The sequence below is a fragment of the Paramormyrops kingsleyae genome, chromosome 7 (genome assembly GCF_048594095.1).
Source record: "Paramormyrops kingsleyae isolate MSU_618 chromosome 7, PKINGS_0.4, whole genome shotgun sequence".
NCBI lineage: Eukaryota > Metazoa > Chordata > Actinopteri > Osteoglossiformes > Mormyridae > Paramormyrops > Paramormyrops kingsleyae.
In genome coordinates this window covers 17,499,015-17,518,651 of record NC_132803.1, presented here as the reverse complement: position 1 = coordinate 17,518,651, position 19,637 = coordinate 17,499,015, and the positions used below count along the sequence as shown (strand labels likewise).

General features: G+C 41.2%; 3 protein-coding genes and 1 long non-coding RNA gene across 4 annotated transcripts in view; 2 read left to right on the top strand and 2 right to left on the bottom strand.

Annotated features, from left to right (window-relative positions):
* The window catches only part of tbca (tubulin cofactor a), a 221,537-nt gene extending 210,020 nt beyond the window's left edge, over positions 1-11,517 (top strand). The window contains exon 5 of the transcript XR_011992379.1: positions 11,508-11,517. The gene's annotated coding sequence lies outside the window, so the exon portion shown is untranslated. The remainder of the gene's footprint in view (positions 1-11,507) is intronic.
* LOC111849939 (proteinase-activated receptor 2-like) lies at positions 2,738-7,702 on the bottom strand. Its single transcript, XM_023823283.2, has 2 exons — positions 7,401-7,702; positions 2,738-6,679 (listed from the first exon to the last, which is right to left on the bottom strand). The coding sequence occupies exons 1-2, from the start codon at positions 7,543-7,545 to the stop codon at positions 5,580-5,582; spliced, it is 1,245 nt and encodes a 414-aa protein (XP_023679051.2). The 5' UTR covers positions 7,546-7,702; the 3' UTR covers positions 2,738-5,579.
* Positions 9,566-10,614, top strand: LOC111849783 (uncharacterized). The gene is made up of 3 exons (XR_002839637.2): positions 9,566-9,704; positions 10,125-10,188; positions 10,279-10,614. It is a non-coding gene; the product is annotated as an uncharacterized lncRNA (long non-coding RNA).
* Positions 11,518-11,791: 274 nt separating the features above from the next.
* LOC140592108 (proteinase-activated receptor 2-like) lies at positions 11,792-12,932 on the bottom strand. Its single transcript, XM_072714432.1, has one exon. It carries the CDS (start codon positions 12,795-12,797, stop codon positions 11,868-11,870), a length of 930 nt encoding a protein of 309 aa, XP_072570533.1. The 5' UTR covers positions 12,798-12,932; the 3' UTR covers positions 11,792-11,867.
* Between the last annotated feature and the right edge of the window lie 6,705 nt (positions 12,933-19,637).

The window sequence follows — 19,637 nt, the reverse complement described above, 5'->3', positions numbered from 1 at the left end:
AGGGATTTAGCAGACCGTGGGAATTTTGGCACAAGAAGTCAAAGTCTAAAGTCATACAGGCACAACAAGAGCTGGAAAACAGACAATACTGACTGTGTGCCTGCAATGACAGACCGACTAGAGACCTGAAGACACTGAGCTTGGGTGACAATGTCAGAATACAACCGTTTGTACCACACACTGTCTGGAAAATGGGCAGAGTGCTGCAGCCCATCAATCTTAGGTCCAACAAGATCCAGTTGACATTCTGAGAACTCTGAGACACCTCAGCTCTGGGGAGCCCACTGACATTGACATTGCTGACCCCCGTCACTCAGAGCCTAATCAGCGGCACCTTATGCTGGAGACTAACACAGCTGCAGATCTTGGTGACATTAACAAGGACTTTATGACTTCATAATGCTAATGCGGGATATAAGTGCACTTTGGGGGAATAAAGGGTGATAAAAAGGATTCGGTTTAAAAGCTTACCTCTTTATTGGTCATATAGATAGAATTAATAATGTGTTGTCCAAGTTTAAAATACACTTTTTTCATATACCATTTTTCTACTGAAAATCTACAAATTTTCCTGATTGAAAAAACATGGAGGAATTTGAAATTGAGCCTTTTGGAGGCTATGCCTCAATAGCTCAGAGCAGTTTTGGCAGCTTGAGGGGGACCTACGAAATATGTCAGGTGGTTTTAATGGTACGATTAATGTTAATTTTAATGTAATGATTGGTGTATTTTCACTAGCTGTGGAACCTTCTACTTTATTACACGTTAATACATTTGTTCTGCCAATTAGTCTCATGGTTACCTGCCCAAAGCCCCCACCCACAGATTAAGGCGGAGTTTAGGAGAATCTCAACAATCTCTTTGGAGGAAAAGCTGGACTGGACATACAGAAACTGGATTGGGTTGCAGGGTTAAAATTACAACCTTGATTTTTAGGATTTCAGGACTGCGAGGACACAGTACTTCCATTGAAACAATTTTTTACTCATTTTGTCTATGTATTTTTATTGAAGTTTTACAATAGCACAAATACATCAGGGGAATGACACTGACAAGAATACATGGGAAAGGGAGAGAAAGTAACAATACAAAGGGGCAGAAAAAGAAATCGAAAAGAAATTTGCAACTATACACACAGGCCTGTTCTTATTCTAATCAGGACATCACTGTCAAAGTCACCCTACCAGTTTGGGCCAAAGAAAGCAGCAGATGAAATTATAAGCAGGGGCTTTATAAATGTCCTGAACCACTTAATGACTTAATGTGAAAAAGTCGTGACTAGCTTTTTTTTTGTTCTAGAACAACGAAAGGAACCTTGAGCTGGTCCTTTATTTTGTTGAAAAATACCAAGAGTGATTATTTACTGAATACTTTGTTATTAAACTGTACAGTTACTGAGTATACAGGACTGTCGTCATATTCCTAGCAGGCTGGGGGTGGCAGGGGTGGAATCCAACTCCTGTTCTCTGTGTAAAGTTTACATGTTCCAAATGTTAGAAATCGAGTTTCTAACATACCCATGGTATGTGAGTCTGGATCCTGCAATGGCCTTTCCCCATTCCAAGTATGTCCCCATCATGTGCTCTGTGCTACTGGGAATATGGTCAGGACCCCTGTGACCCTGCTCTGGATAAATGATTGTGAGAGGGATATACCAGAAGAAAAAAACAGTACTGGTAGTTAGCAGGAAAACCATTATACAAATGTGGGTAAAAGACCAATGCTTCAAAATAGTAAGTGAAATGCATGATATGTTAAGGTTTAACTATTGGGGAAAAGGTTTTTTATACACACACAGGGTCAAGTTTGGTTTTGTCAAGTATGGGATTCAAACCTCAGACATTCTGACCAAAAGCACAAAGGCCCAGTATGCTGAGCCACACCCCTATATAGCTGTATCATAACAGACTGCATGAGAATATTGCAAGACAACCCCAGAGGAAAAATGAAATGTAATACCCACGATTGTCATCTTTTCCTGTTCCTTTTTATTGGAAAACTTATGTTAATTATACTGGTGAGGAATTGCTGAAAGATAAACTAAACTGATCCCAGGAAAAAACAAAGTTTATAAAGTCACATGATACAAAGTTTACTATGTTACAATACTATGTTTTACATTAAACTATACTGAGTTTGCAAGATTAAAATCTGTATTTCCAACAAAATATAAAACTTGCCTTTAAAAATGTTTACAAATCACGTTCAATATCAAGTCAATAATTGTGCATATAAATTTAATTATATATACATACATAGTTATTGCTAGTTGTCTAAATATACTGAAGAAGTTTAAAAACACAGTTAAGGAAAGGTAATGTTCATCCACGCAGTTCAGTTAAAAAAAAATTCACATGTCCTGGATTACGCTTGTTCATGCTCTGTTTGCATCTCCCTATGATGTCATGGGATTTCCCCCACATTCTGAAAAAATTATTTTCAGTTGTTGAATGTTCTGTGTGCATTGCGTGTGCCCCTCGGAGTACAAGTGGCATAAAAGATCAAGGGCATAGATTAGGGTGCGGACAGTAGAGACATGTCCCTACTGATATTGTGGGAGAACTGTGTCACGATCGGCTTGCAGGCGATCCGGGAAGCAGGGAAACGGAGCCAGAAAGTCGGGTAAAACCGGGGATTTATTAACGATACACAGGACCGGGAAAACACGTCAGCGAACATCAATGACAAATCTGGGGAAGACTATAGGCACAAGACTAAATACACAAGACTATAGGCAAACGGAACAGGCAACAGGTGAGAACAATCAGGGATGAACACGAGGTAACGAGGTGGGCGTGGCACACATTAGGATCGGACGGAGCTGGGCGTGACAACTGAATTGTCCCTACCAAAATGTATTGCGATCTCCAAAATTTTTCACGGTTTGACCCTCAGAGTAGAATTGAAGGCTCTCATGTTCATGATAATCTGTAATGGATGTAAAATGTATCTGACCATCCATGGGCGTAAATTTCATTTAACAGTAGGGGGGGACAATAAATATAAAATTTCTCATGAGCAATTTTTGAAGGGGACACAAATAATACAGTCAAATTGTACTTATGAAGATATGTCCCCACAATGAAAAACTTTGCTTCTATCATTATCATTGTAGCATGGAGACTGCGTCATTATGGTTATTTTCAAAGGTTTTCTCAGGTTCAATGACAAAGCAGATTTTTCTTCAAAACTATTTATTGCATTGTTTGTTATGTTGTTTACAGTCAAGCCATCAACATACAATAAAATCTAAACATGACTTTAAATGCATAATAGAAATTGATTATACAAAAAAATACAGTGGGGTCAGTTCGGACGTAGCACAGTGCTCATTTAGTAAATGCACAGCTAAACAATATGCTAATTGTGGCCGTTAATGTTAAGTTAACATTATGCCAAGTCGTCACAAATAAAACAATGCATGGGAAACGGCTTTGGCGTGTTAGTTGCAGTGCACTATGCAACAAGCTATTGTAAACAAGCTAACGTTAACTAGATAAGTAATATTTTAATCGCTAATATAGCAGATTCATGGAAAATTACATCGGTAATCAGCATTTTTGCCGCAACTAATTTATGAATGAGTCTGCATCAACTACATTAAAGAGAATCGCTTTATTTAAAGTGAATAAAATACCCTACTTACTGGAGTTCAACATTAATTGAGCCACACCCCTGACTCGTGTGCGTGGAGTAGGCGATATGAACTGGGAAAGCAGGCAGTTGGCCAAACCACTGTGAGGAAGGGGAGGGGGAACTTAACTGTTTCTAAATGCATTTTTTGCGTTTGTTTTTTTTTCTACTTACAGAATTATTTTAGATATACATACATATATTTTTCACAATAGATAGTGCGATTTTTATATATATATATATTTTTTTTTTTGGGGGGGACAACCCTTGGATAGGGGGGGACATGTCCCCTCCGTCCCCCCCGGGATTTACGCCCATGTGACCATCCATCTTCTGTAATCACTTGTTCTACTCGGGGTCATGTCAAGTCTGGAGCCTATCCTGGAGGCTACAAGGCAGGGAACAATACATAATGGGGCGCCAACCCATCGCAGGGTACACTCACTCACTATTCACTCACACACACACACACACCTATGGGCAATTTGATAACTCCAGTTAACCTCAGCATGGTTTTGCACTGTAGGGGGAGACCAGAGTACCCAGAGGAAACCCCAAAAACATAACTGCACACACAAGGAATCCTGGCAGAGACTCCACCCTTGGCCCTTGACATGTGATGCAACTGCGCTAATCACTGCGCCACATACTGTAGCTGCCCCATGCCTTCAAGCACTGTAAGATTGTATTATGACATAGGAAATGACCTAATAAGCTACTGACCTGCTCAATATCTCAAAACGTCCCTGAACATAAACAGACCCATATAAATTGTGTGAAGTGTTAGTTGAATATTAAATCAAAACTAATTATGCAAATGTATCATATTTCGATGTCGCCTACATTTGCAGCATCAGTGTATGATTCATTATATACAAGAAACATTGCGACCAGTTCAGATGTAGAACAGATCAAGAGTGATGCACATGGACCTGCAGAAGTTAGAAGGCACATAAGAGACTTCGATCTACAATGTCACAGCAGCGACTAAATGATGTGACTGCATGCCATGCCCATCAAGAGCTCTCAGGTCAGACTGGTCTAGGAGAAATCTGCCAGTTGTTTGTATTAGTAAATGACCAACAGACACATGATCGGTTCTGTTACACCGAGACCCAGGAAAGAAAAGTTTTTTTTTATTTTTCCAAATTATATATTTTTTATTGTATTTTTAGTTGATTTTCTTAAATTCTTGCACTTTGACTTTAACATTTTTGTTATTGTCTATTTTTATAACATATTTATTTTAAAAGTCATTATTAGTCTATTCTTAATGAATCTTAATCTGTTGTCTAGTTATTTTGATAGGGTTGTAATTCGGATGTTGAAACCAAGCCTATGCCGTTGTAAAAGACAGATGAACGAAAGTAACTCTGCATGTGATACAAAAACATATCTATCTTCTCACAACTAATCCTGGTCATGGGGGATACTAGAGCTTATCTCAGGCAGCAGAAAGCTGACGTAGACCCAGGACAGAATGCCAGTCCATTGCCGGACCCACACACACAATATGGACAGTTCAGAGACACATTAGTCAAATCATACATCTCTGGACTGAGGAATGAAGCCAAAGTATACAGAGTAAACATGCAAATTTACACACACACAGAGTGGAAGTCGGATTTAAACCCCAAACCCAGAGGTTCTTATCAAAAGAATCATAACAAAACATAATAAATAGTCATAATAAGAGCAGATACCCACTGAAACACGTGCAAGTGCAAACATAGTTATACTCCTGCTGAAAGAAAATGGATTTTAAAAATGAAAATGGCAATGTAAAGTCACCACACATAGCTCATAAAACAGGCCAACATTAAAGAAAGTGGATTGACATCCAGCAACACAAGTCCATTCAGAGTATGTATTCTGTGTATGTTAAATGTGTTACTATACATAAAAAACAATACAAATGGTAAAAAAAAAATCTGTTACACCACTGTTCAATCACTTGTCTGTGTATGACTATTATCAGGACTATAGACGTTACTCTTCTTTGAATATTTCATAGAGTTGAAGGACACTTTCAGTCTTTCTACTTGTCTGTGGCTCCTGCACAACAGTGTGTTTCTCACGCTGTCCCTGAAGTCCTCGGAAACGTAGTAGTAAATGAAGGGATCAAGGCAGCTGTTTAAGCTGGCTAAGCAGAGGACAGTGATGTACAACTTATAACCATTGTCTGCTACGCCATATTTGAGAAGCGTATAGTGGATGATCAGTACTATATTGCTTGGTACAAAACACACCACGAAGGTCACCATCACTATGAGAATCAAGATCACGGCCTTCCTGCGTTTCCGCCCAATGTCTGTGTCGTACATGGAGTCGCCCAGCTTCCTGATCAAGCAGATGTAGGCCAAGATGATAACCAAAGATGGGACTAAGAACATCAGTCCAAACATGAGGATGAAGTAGACGTAAGGGTATTTGATGTCTTGAAAGGGGTTCTGGATGTCACGTATGACATTTACATCGTGGCAGGTTGTGATTTCAAGACTTTGGAGGCTGACGGTTTGGTCATAGAGGAACAAAGGTGTTGTGCTTAAACAAACGACAACCCAAATGGCCAAACAAATGACACAGGCAACATGATTGTCTTTCTTCAGCTGAGACAGAGGGTAAGCAACAGCCCAGTACCGCTGCACACTAAGGCAAGCAATAAATAATATTGAGCAGTACATGTTCCCATAGAAGAAACCCACCAGCACTTTACAGAGCTCTTCTCCATAGATCCAGTTATTGCCTTTTAAGTGGTAGGAAATTTTTAGGGGGAGCCAGATGACAAAGAGTAGGTCAGATAGAGCCAGGTTGGCCATGTAGATAGCAGCAGGGTGCTTCTTCTTTGTTCTAAAAACAAAAACCCAAATTGTCATTGCATTTACTGGCAAGCCCACTGCCAACACTATTATGTAGACCAGCGGAAGGAAGATTGTAGTCAAACCACTTTTAAGTGTTTCTGCTGTAACACTGCCAACTTCTACTCTGCCTCCATTTTCCGGATTTGCAAATGCAATAAACCCACGCGTCTTTTGTTTCTGTGAATCTGGAAAGAACAAACATGCCAGAGTTAACCATAGGCACTGAAAGGCACAAGCTCACACACAAACACACACATAAAGCACTTATAAATTAAAGCCCCAAGGTAAAATAAAATAAACAGATAGACAAACGAACAATAAAACAAATAAGCGGTAACAGCTGCCGATCGGATGAGGTGACGACGATAAAATTAATTATCCTTTCACGCGACGTACAAAACATAATAATAATAATAATAATAATAATAATAATAATAATAACTTTTATTTCTAATGCAATTTTCATTAAAACAAGAATAAGAAACGTCCGATTTGTAATAAGTGTTATTCTCACGTCGGCGACCACTGCTTTATAGGTAATTCTAATATTGTAATAATTTAGATTTGTCTCTGTTTTAACTTGCGAATACTGTATTTTCTTATGAATAAACAAGGTGGCAAGGCGGCGAATATAAAGATATATAACTAACCTTTTTCTCACACACAGTTTCTGCTGTTATTCACATTTATTTTCAGCTTACATATATGAATCCAAATGGCGGGTGATTTTACACTATATAACATTTCGAAATGATTTGCACAATTGATTTCACGAAATATACAGTAGCACACAGCAAACGCAACTCGGTCTAGCTGTATAACAACTAAATCACGTTCTATGTAAATATTGGACCGAATAAAACTATACAATATACAAGTGGGGTGTTTCAGAATTAGATCTCATACCTGTCTGTGCGTTGGCTGTGAAGATGCAATAAAGAGAAATCAAAAGCTGAATGGTTCGTGCTGGAGACATTTTAAGAACTTTGTTCTGCATTGCCTTCTGCAGTAATGCGAGAATACGGCTCACGGTAAGCTTTTGTTTAACCATCCGACCCGATACCTGTATTGGATTTTTGGGACACACCTTGTGAAACGCCACTGTGTCATGGGCGCAGCAGCAGAGCTGAATATAGTTAATGCCGTTTCGACCGTCCCTCTGACTAAGACGTTGGATGTGAAGGTAAGTCTGAGATGAGCTCCGCGACAAAGAAACGTAAAAACACCTTGGTGGTCATAATAAGGGGGGGGGGGTACCAAGCAGTGAGTAAATAGTCTCAACTCTTAAGCTTATGGAGCCATGGCTTGATGAGGCATTCAGCGTCATTTTGATTGACACTGGCCGACAAACAAATAATATTACAGTGTTGTCTGGTATGGAAATGCTCATCACCCAGAAATGGCTTATTAGACAATAACATAAACAACAGATTTATCTACAAGTTGTTGGAAGTTTACTGAGCCCCACTATACTGTAACGTTACATATTATGTGAGGACACAGTATATAGCTTTAATTTAACGTTAGTTCAAACTTAGATGAAGTACTTAGATGAAGTTTTGTTGCACTAACATAACTTAGCCTATCAGAGAGAGAGAGGAAAATTATGTTGACAACTACATCCAGCATACGTTTGGTATTGTGATGCCCAGGGGACCCAGGCTCTGGAGAGGCAGGCAAAAAGTGAGGCAGCATCTTAATACACAATAAAGCTGTTTTATTGTCAGCAATTAAAAGGACTCACACAGCAGGCCAAAACAACAACAACCCACTGCCCCTCTTCTACGAGAGGCAACTCGCTGACGCTACACAGCCCCCCCCTCAAGGATCTGTCATCCCAGCAACCCCTTAAGCCCAGTCCCCCCCTCACCTACTGGGGATCATGACCCCAGTGTCCCAGTATTCCGAGCAGAATCTTTGTATATAAATGGAAAGCTGGGGACCGATGGTGAAGCCGGGCTGTGGGCGGCGATGCAGTTCCCTCCAGGTGTCGGCTCTTGGACTTGCGTGACTTTGAGGGGACCTGCTGCTGACTGTTGGGCTGCTGTTGTTTGCGCTGCTCCTCTGGCTCTCGGTGCTCCACAGCCAGCTGGGCCTCCACAGTGTTGCCAGCCTCCTCACGGTCCAGCAGCACAGCCACCGCCGTCTTGTCTTCCCGCTTGATGAGGTCGCACTGCTGCTTCCAGCTGACCAGTTTGCTGTGGACCTGCTTCAGCTCACGCCCCTCCTGCACCACGCCCGTTTGCAGTCACCCTTGGGGGGTTTGGATCCCGTTTCTGACACCAATTTGACCGAGGCTTCGAAAAGGCAGGGAAGAAGTGAGGCAGCATCTTCAAATATGAGGCTGTCTTATTGACAGCCCTCAAAAGCATTCAAATACTTTTTTCTGCATCAGTCAGAACGGGATCATGCCAACTTGGAAGCACAACGGTGTCCCTCCTGTCGTCATCCCGGCAGAAAAATGATTTCATAATAAAACCATGCAAAAATACATACAGTCACAATGATAAAACATCAAAAATTCATGAAACCAACAAACCAACAAACATAAGATCAATTAAAAGAGCTATGGCCAGTAAAACAATTAAGATGTCACATTAAATACAAGCCATTAAAATACGGGCGACACGGGCAAGAAACACAAGAAGAAAGGAATCGGCAAACGCACTGAGAAGCGCAGCAGTGATCAGTAGCTCCGCCCACCGCCCCGCTCCGATTAACATATATTTGCATGTAGTGAACTTGAAAATAAAAAGCCAAAGTAGGAAATGAAAAGTCAAATTGGAAAATGAAAAGACAAAAAGGGTTTTTAATTTTATTTTTCAATTTTTCACATCTGACTCATACATGAGTGGAAAATTAAAATCCAAATAGTGCTATTTCATTTTAATTTTAATATGTGCAGGATTTTTACGCACAGACTTTGGGAAGTAAATGGCAAAGTGGAGATTGTATTTTCTTTTTATCATTTTAATTTTAATTTTATTTTTTGCAGAAAATACCTCCCATAGAAATACTGCCAAACAGCGGACATACTTCTTGCACGTTTGTACTTCTTCGCTGCCGTAAACAGTGGTTGCTTGTGGCAACACGACACAACTTCCTGTGTTTGCATTCTGAGCAGCGAAGAAGAATTGATTTCAGACTTGCAGCGTTAAGCAAAGCTAGCGGGCATAACTAGGTTATGTTTAGGAAAATGGTATCGGATCGGTACGTGGACTCAAATACTCGCCGATACAGATGCCAGATTTTTTGGTGGTATCGGCAGCATTTCCGATACTAGTATCGGAATCGGAACAACATTAGTGAAAACCACCTTTTCGATTTTACCGTTTTTTTTTCCACCACTCGGCCTTTGACTCCTATGGTGAAGTCACTGAAAATATTGGATTATTTTCCAATTGAATATGCTTTTGTCTTCAATTTAACAATATGTTAGATAATGTGGGATTAGTGAATGAATACTCTACTGTCAACAGTTACATTTCACCTACAGTAAATAGGTGAAAATTAACATTTTTGGAGCTGACTGATATTATGTCAAGGTGGATTACTTGAGCTGGCCCTGTTGGGATTTTGCTTGTGTTTGAATATTAATACTGATCATTTTAACAATGTCTATATTTTCAGGAAGAAGAGCAGCAACCTGAAGACTCAGCTAGACCTGAAGATGTGGAGACAATAGTTGAATGGGGTGGGTTTGTTTCCCAGTATCTAGCTGTGAGATACTGTTGCCGCAGCAGTTAAGGTATAAGAAGACAATTTTTCTTTCTTTCTTCCATAGGACACCGATGCATCCAGGATCCTCCTTCATTGTAAACATGCAGCAGTGTGGGTTGAGGCCAACAAGCACAAGTTTTCTGCCACAGTGGACCCACCTGCTGTACTGTCCACGGGGGAAGAGAAACAGGCAGAGGCTGCTGTAAAATATGGAAAGTTGTGCCATGAATACATGGATGAGCAGGACAGGGAGGCAATCCTGGAGCCTTTCATGTTTATGTTCGATTGCATTGATGACATGTTGACATTCTGCCAGGAGATTATTGATAAGAGAAGGTATGTGACATATTGTGAATGTCGCACAAATATTACCAAAGAATAAAAGAAACAGAAGATTTGATCATTTGTGATTTTGTGTGTTTGTTTTTTTTTTAGGTTTTGTTTTTCATGGAGCACTTAATATTTCCCTTGGATACTGAGGATATGAATAAGTCACTGTAGTATTTAGTAGTATTTTGGTGTTCCAGCAGCCCAAGAACAGAAATAGCAATTAAATTAATGGTGGCTAAAATAAGAATACAGAATAATACAACAGAAAATGTAAAATAGAATAAATTAGTTGGAATACAACAAAAGTGCAATACAGTCAAATTAAATAACGACGTGGCCTCAAAGTACACTTTATGTTGTCCACAATGAAATAATGTACAACCTGTAACATTGTATGGGATGTTGGATGATGAATATGTTAAGCAAATAAGTACACCGACTAACGTTATTCCTGCTCTCTATGTACCTGTATGCTGATTGCCGTCATTTTTAAAATATTTGACCCAAACCTCTTTTAAAGATCCTCGGTTTACAGTAGTAACAGAGCCTCAAGTCATATCAGCCACCGTTATGTTTTCCATAATGGCTTAAGTCGTAAGATCCCGCAGTACACTATTCTTAACACATCAATCATAAATTATACGTATTTTGGAAAAGATGAGGAGAGACTCGTGCTCTAATTGTTTTTCTGTTGATTCATATCATTAGGCTAAACATCGGCTTTTTGTTCTATTTGGACAAAATAAATATCGCATGTAAGATACTGTCACTAGCAAAATAGTTGCTTCACGGGCATAAATATCCACGTTAGGGTCCGTTCGCTATTGACGAAAAGGTAAAAACAATAAATACTTCTTAAAAATATATAAACGAAAAAACAAACACAAAACAAAAACAAGATAAGTAAATTCTAACTATATACAACCGTGTACATAAAACAATATATACTATAGAAGAGGAATGAAGAGATTGCCGTTATATTGTTGAGTACTGAATGAAACAAAGCCATTTTATTTTGAAAATCAATTACAGTGTAAGTGCCTAGGGATTGCTCACTCTCCGCTATTGAAGGAGGTGGAGTCACACCTTGTTATTTCCTGTACTGACAGTGGAGATTTCATGAGAGTGGAGACTGCAGCGGAAGTGACTCCACAGTGGAGGTCTGCAACCAGATGGCCCTCCATAAGACAGGCCAACACTAAAGAAAGTGGATTGGCATCCAGCAATACAAGACCATTCAGAGTATGTACTCTGTGTAAAATTTATTACTTTATATAAAAACAATACAAAAGGTTAAAAAAAAAAAACCTGTTACACCACTGTTCAATCACTTGTCTGTGCATGATTATTATCAGGACTATATACGTTATTCTTCTTTGAATTTTTCATAGACTTGAAGGCCACTTTCTGTCTTTGTACTTGTCTGTGGCTCCTGCACAACAGTGTGTTCCTCACGCTGTCCCTGAAATCCTCGGAAACGTAGTAGTAAATGAAGGGATCGAGGCAGCTGTTTAAGCTGGCTAAGCAGAGGACAGTGATGTACAACTTATAACTATTGTCTGCTACGCCATATTTGAGAAGCGTATAGTGGATGATCAGCACTATGTTGCTTGGTACAAAACACACCACGAAGGTCACCATCACTATGAGACTCAAGATCACGGCCTTCCTGCGTTTCCGGCCAATGTCTGTGTCGTACATGGAGTCGCCCAGCTTCCTGATCAAGCAGATGTAGGCCAAGATGATAACCAAAGATGGGACTAAGAACATCAGTCCAAACATGAGGATGAAGTAGACGTAAGGGTACTTGATGTCTTGAAAGGGGTTCTGGACGTCACGTATGACATTTACATCGTGGCAGGTCGTGATGTTAAGACTTTGGAAACTGACGGTTTGGTCATAGAGGTACAAAGGTGTTGTGCTACAACAAACGACAAACCAAATGGCCAAAGAAATGGCACAAGCAACATGATTGTCTTTCTTCAGCTGAGACAGAGGGTAAGCAACAGCCCAATACCGCTGCACACTAAGGCAAGCAATACATAATATTGAGCAGTACATGTTCCCATAGAAGAAACCCACCAGCACTTTACAGAGCTCTTCTCCATAGATCCAGTTATTGCCTTTAAAGTGGTAGGAAATTTTTAGGGGGAGCCAGATGACAAACAGTAGGTCAGACAGAGCCAGGTTGGCCATGTAGATAGCAGCAGGGTGCTTCTTCTTAGTTCTAAACACAAAAACCCAAATCGCCATTGCATTTACTGGCAAGCCCACTGCCAACACTATTATGTAGACAACCGGAAGGAAGACTGTAGTCAAACCACTTTTAAGTGTTTCTGCTGTAACACTGCTAACTTCTTGTCTGTCTTCATCTTCCGGATTTTCATATATGAGAAACCCTTCGGGTGAACCTGGAAAGAACAAACATGCCAGAGTTAACCATAGGCACTGAAAGGCATATGCCCTAGACTTTAAACTCACACACAAACACACACACATAGCACTTATAAATTAAAGCCAAGGTAAAATAAAATAAACAGATAGACAAACAAACAAATAACAGGAACAAAAAGTTAAATATTAATTGAATAAAGTAATAGTTCTTAATGTTCATTAAATAGAAACTTAACTCATAATTGCTTTGCGGTTACAGCTGTCGATCGGATGAGGTGGCGACGATAAAATTAATTATCCTTCACGCGACATACAAAAAATAAGAAACACATCCGATTTCTAATAAGTGTTATTCTCACGTTGGTGACCAACGCTTTATAGGTAATTCTAATACTGTAATAATTTTGTTTTGTCTTTGTGTTAACTTGCGAATGCTGTATTTTCTCATAAATAAACAAGGTGGCAAGGCGGCGAATATAAATATATATGACAGTGGCGGCTGGCTGGCCCATAGGGGGCGCTCGGACCAGATGTGTGGGGGGGAAATAATTATATATATATATAGCTTACTTAATAGTGTGTGCCTACATGCAATCTGAATTATTTAAACATTTCCACCAAATGACTCTCATTCAACAGTGAATTTCCACCAATCATTTCTCTTCTTGGGCGTATGGAGGGAAATCCCGGACATTTTTCAAAAGGAATTTGCAATTGCGTTTTCCATATGTGGACGCATAAAGTGTGACATAATTCAAATGCAATTGCAAATTTTGCATTACTGTTTACTTTTTCGCTTTCGCGAACGAACACTGACTGCCACATTTCAAATGAAAAAGCAAAGTCCATTTGCAATTGCATTTCCCATGTCTTACAAGGGTCAGGGGTGGGTCTATACTGTGGGCGTGATTGTATGGGGAGTGACGTCACTCGCAGTCGACGACACAGAGAGCTGTGGAAGTAAATTAATGACAAAAGTCGTTTGTCACTACCGAAAATGTTACACCTACCGAAAATGTAACTTCCGCTACTACGCATGCGCACGTTTGCGACTTCTGGAAGGAGGCGTGCTATTTTTACGGCATCGCGTCACATTTCATCGTCTGTTGATTTTTGATAAGAATGTCGACAGCGAGAAGAAAGAGAAGATTTAACCGGATAATGATGGAGTCCTTCGACTTTAAAAGATTTTATTTCGCATAGGCCTTTAATGCCTAATGTGCTTCAGAAGGAGCAACGTAAAATACAGGGTATGGCCATCAATTTTACAGTCAAAGGTGACATTACTTTAATGTTACCATTATATACTACTCCCAGTTCGATGTGCTGTGAAGTTACTTAAACTAAGCCTGCTTTTTTTCTCCTTAGTCATTTCATTTCTTAATTGTATCAGTGTAATTACCACACTCGTGTCAGTTATGGCAGCTGTGTCTTGTGGTGCTAAATAAAGCAAATTATATTTGTTTCTGACAGACGACCGATTGTTTTGTCTTGGGCCAAACCGCACAACATAAACATTGTTTATGTTGTGCAAATAAAAGTTCTTAACTATTATTTTGGTGTGATTTTTTTTTTTTTAGAAAATGCTGTACATATATCACAGCCCCTTGATAAGCAATATGGGTACACAAGATTGATATACACCCCAATTTTATTACGTTTTCTAAAGAAAAGGCATCTATTCAGCAATACCCTTGGGAAAAACCTTATTACTGTCAGGCACTACAAACAACGCGCACACAGATGCAAATATTACAAACGGCAAAGCAATATGGTTTAAATACCACACTAAAGTGACGGCTGAACTACAAATATAAACATCAATGACCCATCTCACAATACAGTACGTGACTAATGAATGATGATACACGACGTCCACGCCCTGAATCAGGCAATCACGGTCTGCCGCAAAATGTGAATACATGCGCAGTATCGGGCCTGTGGAAGTGTACAATACGCATGCGTAATAAAGAAGTGCCAGAAAATGTGGTTTCGTGGACGCATGCGTGATGAATGTGCGCATGCGTAGTAGCGGAAGTTACATTTTCGGTGGGTGTAACATTTTCGGTAGTGACAGTCGTTGATGAAAAAAACACGTTGAATTACACTTATCGAATGATCCAACATTATTTTAAAGTGCATGTTTATAATTCAACCACATGAATTCAGTTCATTTAATTTCGCCTCAAAATAAAAAGCAAGAAAAGTTTGGTGATCATTAAAAATCCACGTTAAGGAGCTGGGACACAAGCCCGAAATAACTGTAGCTGTAAATTGTTAATTTACTTTATCTGTTTTATTTATAGTTTCATTTTCCTGGTTGCAAAAAACACATGGATCAACATCAAATTTAAATCTTCTTTCAAGAAATTGGCTTACAGGGTATATATTATTAATTTCCTATCGGTCTTTGACAGTTGATGTCACACTCGCTAAAGTCGCAGTGTATTCTGGGTCGAATCGCCATTTTGCAGGTATATAACTCAAGAGCAAGCGTTTGCATCCGCCTTTATCCTTCGAAAGATGGGATACTCGTGCTGTCATACTAAATCACAAGGCAGAAAGGTGGACCACAACATAAGATTTTTTCGGATTCCCACTTGGAAAAAAGGATATGGACGGCAGGTAGAGGAGGTGTTAAATTATTCCATGTATTATTATTTATTATGCATTTGTAAGGCTGTCTACATGATTACAGTTAACTTCATCATATAATTACTAATAACTTAACTTGAACATAAGAACATAAGAAATTTATTGAAGTAGCCATTTGGCTGCATCCAGACCTGTTAGAATCTAATATGCCTGGACCATGTCCCCCCTTAGTCTAATTTGTTCGAGGCTGTACAGATTTGTTTGCAACTTGATTACAAGTTAGCGTACCTTTGCAGTGACGATTGTGTTGTCGCAGTCCTGCGTTCGAAATGTGAACAGATCCTACACCCAGCCATTGATGAAATGTCCGTGGGCTTCAAGAGATTTATAGTTCTTGAACTGTTCATATGTGTAAGCGCTGATACCATAAACAAGGTAGTTTGTTATATCCAGAGATGAAGTTAGAGGCAACAATGTCGCGTCGGAATTCCATTTTTTTATGTGAGATCATACGGATCTATATCGCTGATTGTTGACAATTTAGCCAAATACTGATCCCTGGCGTCCTTCGTAAGTTTTTCTCTGTAAGGAATTTCTCGTTCTGCTTTTTCTTCTCCATTCTTCCTAGTGTTTGTGTCCGCGAATACCTTCAAAATGGCGAATGGGGGCGTGTCAGACAGTGCAGACACGTGACTGACAAAGACCGATAGCGGGTAGTTAGCCCTCAAGTTCATTGTGCTCTAAATTGTAATTAATTGCTTACCTGTTTGTTGTGGAACCGGATTTAATTTTGTGCGATCCAGCCGATTTTAGAGTCTGAGTGAATGCCAAGAAGTAAGTTTATGCTGAATTTTATGTTTATGTCGTGTTTGTTTAAATGCACGTAGGAGCTACCATTCGGGTAGTTATAATGTCCTCTTGGATATACTTTTAACTACGTTGTGCAGATTTCCGAGACGACTGCAACTTCTATACGATTAGGGAAGTTGCATTTATCTGGCATCTATGTTGGTTTATATGCCGAGTTAAATTAATGTCTGCGTGCGCAAGAGGGATATGTACTGTTAATGTTAAGCCATACCTATCGTTGGCCGCCGGAGAGTGAAAAGACTGAGCTACCATTGCAGTTAAGAATCAGTGTTCGTTTCTCTATCTGAATGGCAGTTTACTATACATATCTCCAACCTATTATTTCTGTTAGAGTAGTTATGTGAAGGATGAGGCTGGAAATCTTTATTTACCTTATAAAATATTTCTGTCTTCATGCTTAGCAATAATGTAGATTTGCTGTTGAGATATGAGTGGTTAAAGATGTTTGTTTGTTATTGCAGACTAATACCAATAATATTACAATGCTGCTGTTATTGGAACTCTAAGCATTGTCTGGAACGCAATACACAACTCAGTGAAAACCTTTGTCTCCTCATCATTTGATGCATTCTGACCGATGCACCATCTTGATTGCTGCCATAAAGCTAAAAGAACCAGAACACCTTATCACCTCCCCAACATTGGTCCTTCGAGCCGGATCAGTATACAAGGTGGAGTCTGATGAAGAGACAATTCCTGATGTGAGACCTAAGCGGCACACACGTCGACCAGCCCGACTGCTGGACTTTGAAGTGGACTACGTGGGCTACCACCACAGAGACCTGATGCAGCTGGGCTCATCACCTCCTACTCCAGAGAGGTTACCGTTTCGCCCATGGGAAGCTCCAAGCCACATGAACCTCTTCTCAGCACCCCAGACTCGTCCTGGTAGCGTCCAAGGGGATGCTGCTCACATTGAGATTCCTCAGCTAGCCTCAGGATGCTACCAATAGAGAGATCCAAATAGTGATGCTGCCCCACCTGCGCATACCCCATCCTACCTGCGGAGCCCCCGCCTAGCCCCCCACTTCAAAACAGAGATGAGAGCCATATAAGAAGAGAATGCTAAGCTACTTCAAACACAACAAGCCGTCCAGTCAGGCATAGTTGAGCTGAATGAGGCACGAAGCGAGATCAGGGAGCTGATTGAGGTAGCCCGCTCACTGAGAGCAGACATCAGTCAATCTAGTGCCACAGTCCCAAATTACAGCACCTATAAGCCTTCACTACCTAGTACTGTATACCCCAGGTGGTACCGTGCAGAGACGCTACCTAAGGAGGGGGACGTTTGGCCCGCCCCTGCACAATGGGCCATGCCTAATGAGGAGCTGCATACAGGCATGTACAATCTTAAGTTTGAGGCACCAGATCTCGATTGTAACCAAGCATCCTATGCCCCCTATGCCCCAAAGGACCCTGTGTACATGCCTCACAGGCCTCGACCCCCAAGGCAGCAGTACCTCCCACCTCCAGCCTCTACACCACACAAGGGGAATGTAGTGAGGAAGAATCCAAAGGGTAAAGCCTATTGTGCCTACTGTGAGAGCACTGAGCACTATCTCAGTCAATGCAGTGATGTTGCCAAACTGTCCAAAGACCAACTTAGAGGGTGGATCCAAGTTAACAAGCGCTGCTGGCGCTGCGCGCGGACTCACCAAGCGGCCCAGTGTACACTAAAGAAACCCTGCAACCTCTGTCAGGGAAAACACCTCCTGGCTCTCCACGAGATAAATGTGTGAACAGAGAAGGGTCAGAAAGATGCAACAATGAAGACAGAACGCTGTTTAACCAGTACTGCCTCTGACGCCCTTTACCTGACCGGCCTGGAGCAAGCAATCGTGCCATGTTGAAGGTTGTACCAGTACTTGTACACCATGAGGAGAAGACCCTTGACACCTATGCGATCCTTGATGATGGGTCTGAGAGGACTATGCTGTTAACACCAGTAGCTCAGTTCCTCGGTATAAAGGGAACCCCTGAAGCTCTCCCCCTACACACGGTCCGTCAGGATATCCAGGTACTCCATGGCCATACTGTTTCATTTTACGTCTCAACGGCTGCCACTCCTCAGACCCGCCATAAGGTAGAAGGTGCCTTTACAGCAGACCGCCTTAGTTTAGCTCAGTACACATATCCCATTGACAGCCTTCAGGGTAAGTTCAGACACCTGCGTGGCATTCCTTTACCTGCCTTCAAAGACGCGAAGCCATGCCTCCTTATTGGCTCCGAGCAGCCACATCTAATAACACCTGTGGAACCTGTAAGACTTGGCCCACTTGGGAGTCCTGCCACAGTTCGTACCCAGCTGGGGTGGACCCTTCAAGGCCCCATCCAGCTCATGGGGCGGCCATTGCACTCCACTGAGTGTTCACTTCCGTCCCGTCACTAATGGACGAACTGTACAAACATGTTCAACGGCTCTGACAAGTAGACACTCTGCCTCACCAACGAGATAAAGAGGTGACTAGGTCGAAGCAGGATAAGCAGGCAATTGCTTTACTTGAAGCCAAGACTGTTCGCACTGAGGTGGATGGGATTCTCAGATATGCCACTCCACTCCTGCGTCATGTAAACATGCCGTTATTGCAGGCACCCAAAGAGTCAGTCATGGCCATGCTGCGTAGCACGGAGAGACGTCTCCTTAAAGACCCCAAGCAAGCGGATGCCTACAAAATTGAAATGCAGAAACTCATTGAAGCCGGTGTAGTGAAGGAAGTCAGTGAGGAGAGCTCTTCTAAAGAAAGATGGTACATCACTCACCACCTCGTAACCCATAATGGGAAATATCGCCTGGTCTTCAACTGCTCCCACCAATACCAGGGACAGACTTTGAACCAGTACCTCTTGCCTCTTCCCACCCTTAGTGCCTCCTTGCTGGGAGTCCTTGTGAGGTTTCGTGAACATCCCATAGTGGTCAGTGGGGATATCAAAGGGATGTTCCATCAGATACGCCTCCTTCCTGATGATTGTTCCCTACTAAGGTTCCTGTGGCGCGACTTGAAGATCAGTGAGCCTTCTAGAACCTTTGAGTGGCAGGTCTTGCCATTTGGCACCACCTGCAGCCCCTGCTGTGCAATTTATGCCCTGCAGCGTCACGTTGCTGATCACACCCAGCCTGATGACAACCTGAGATTCTCGGTAAAAAACTGCTTCTACGTTGACAACTGCTTGCAGAGCGTGTGCACAGCAAGTGAAGCTAAGCTCCTGGTAGATCAACTCAGGGATCTGCTGGGC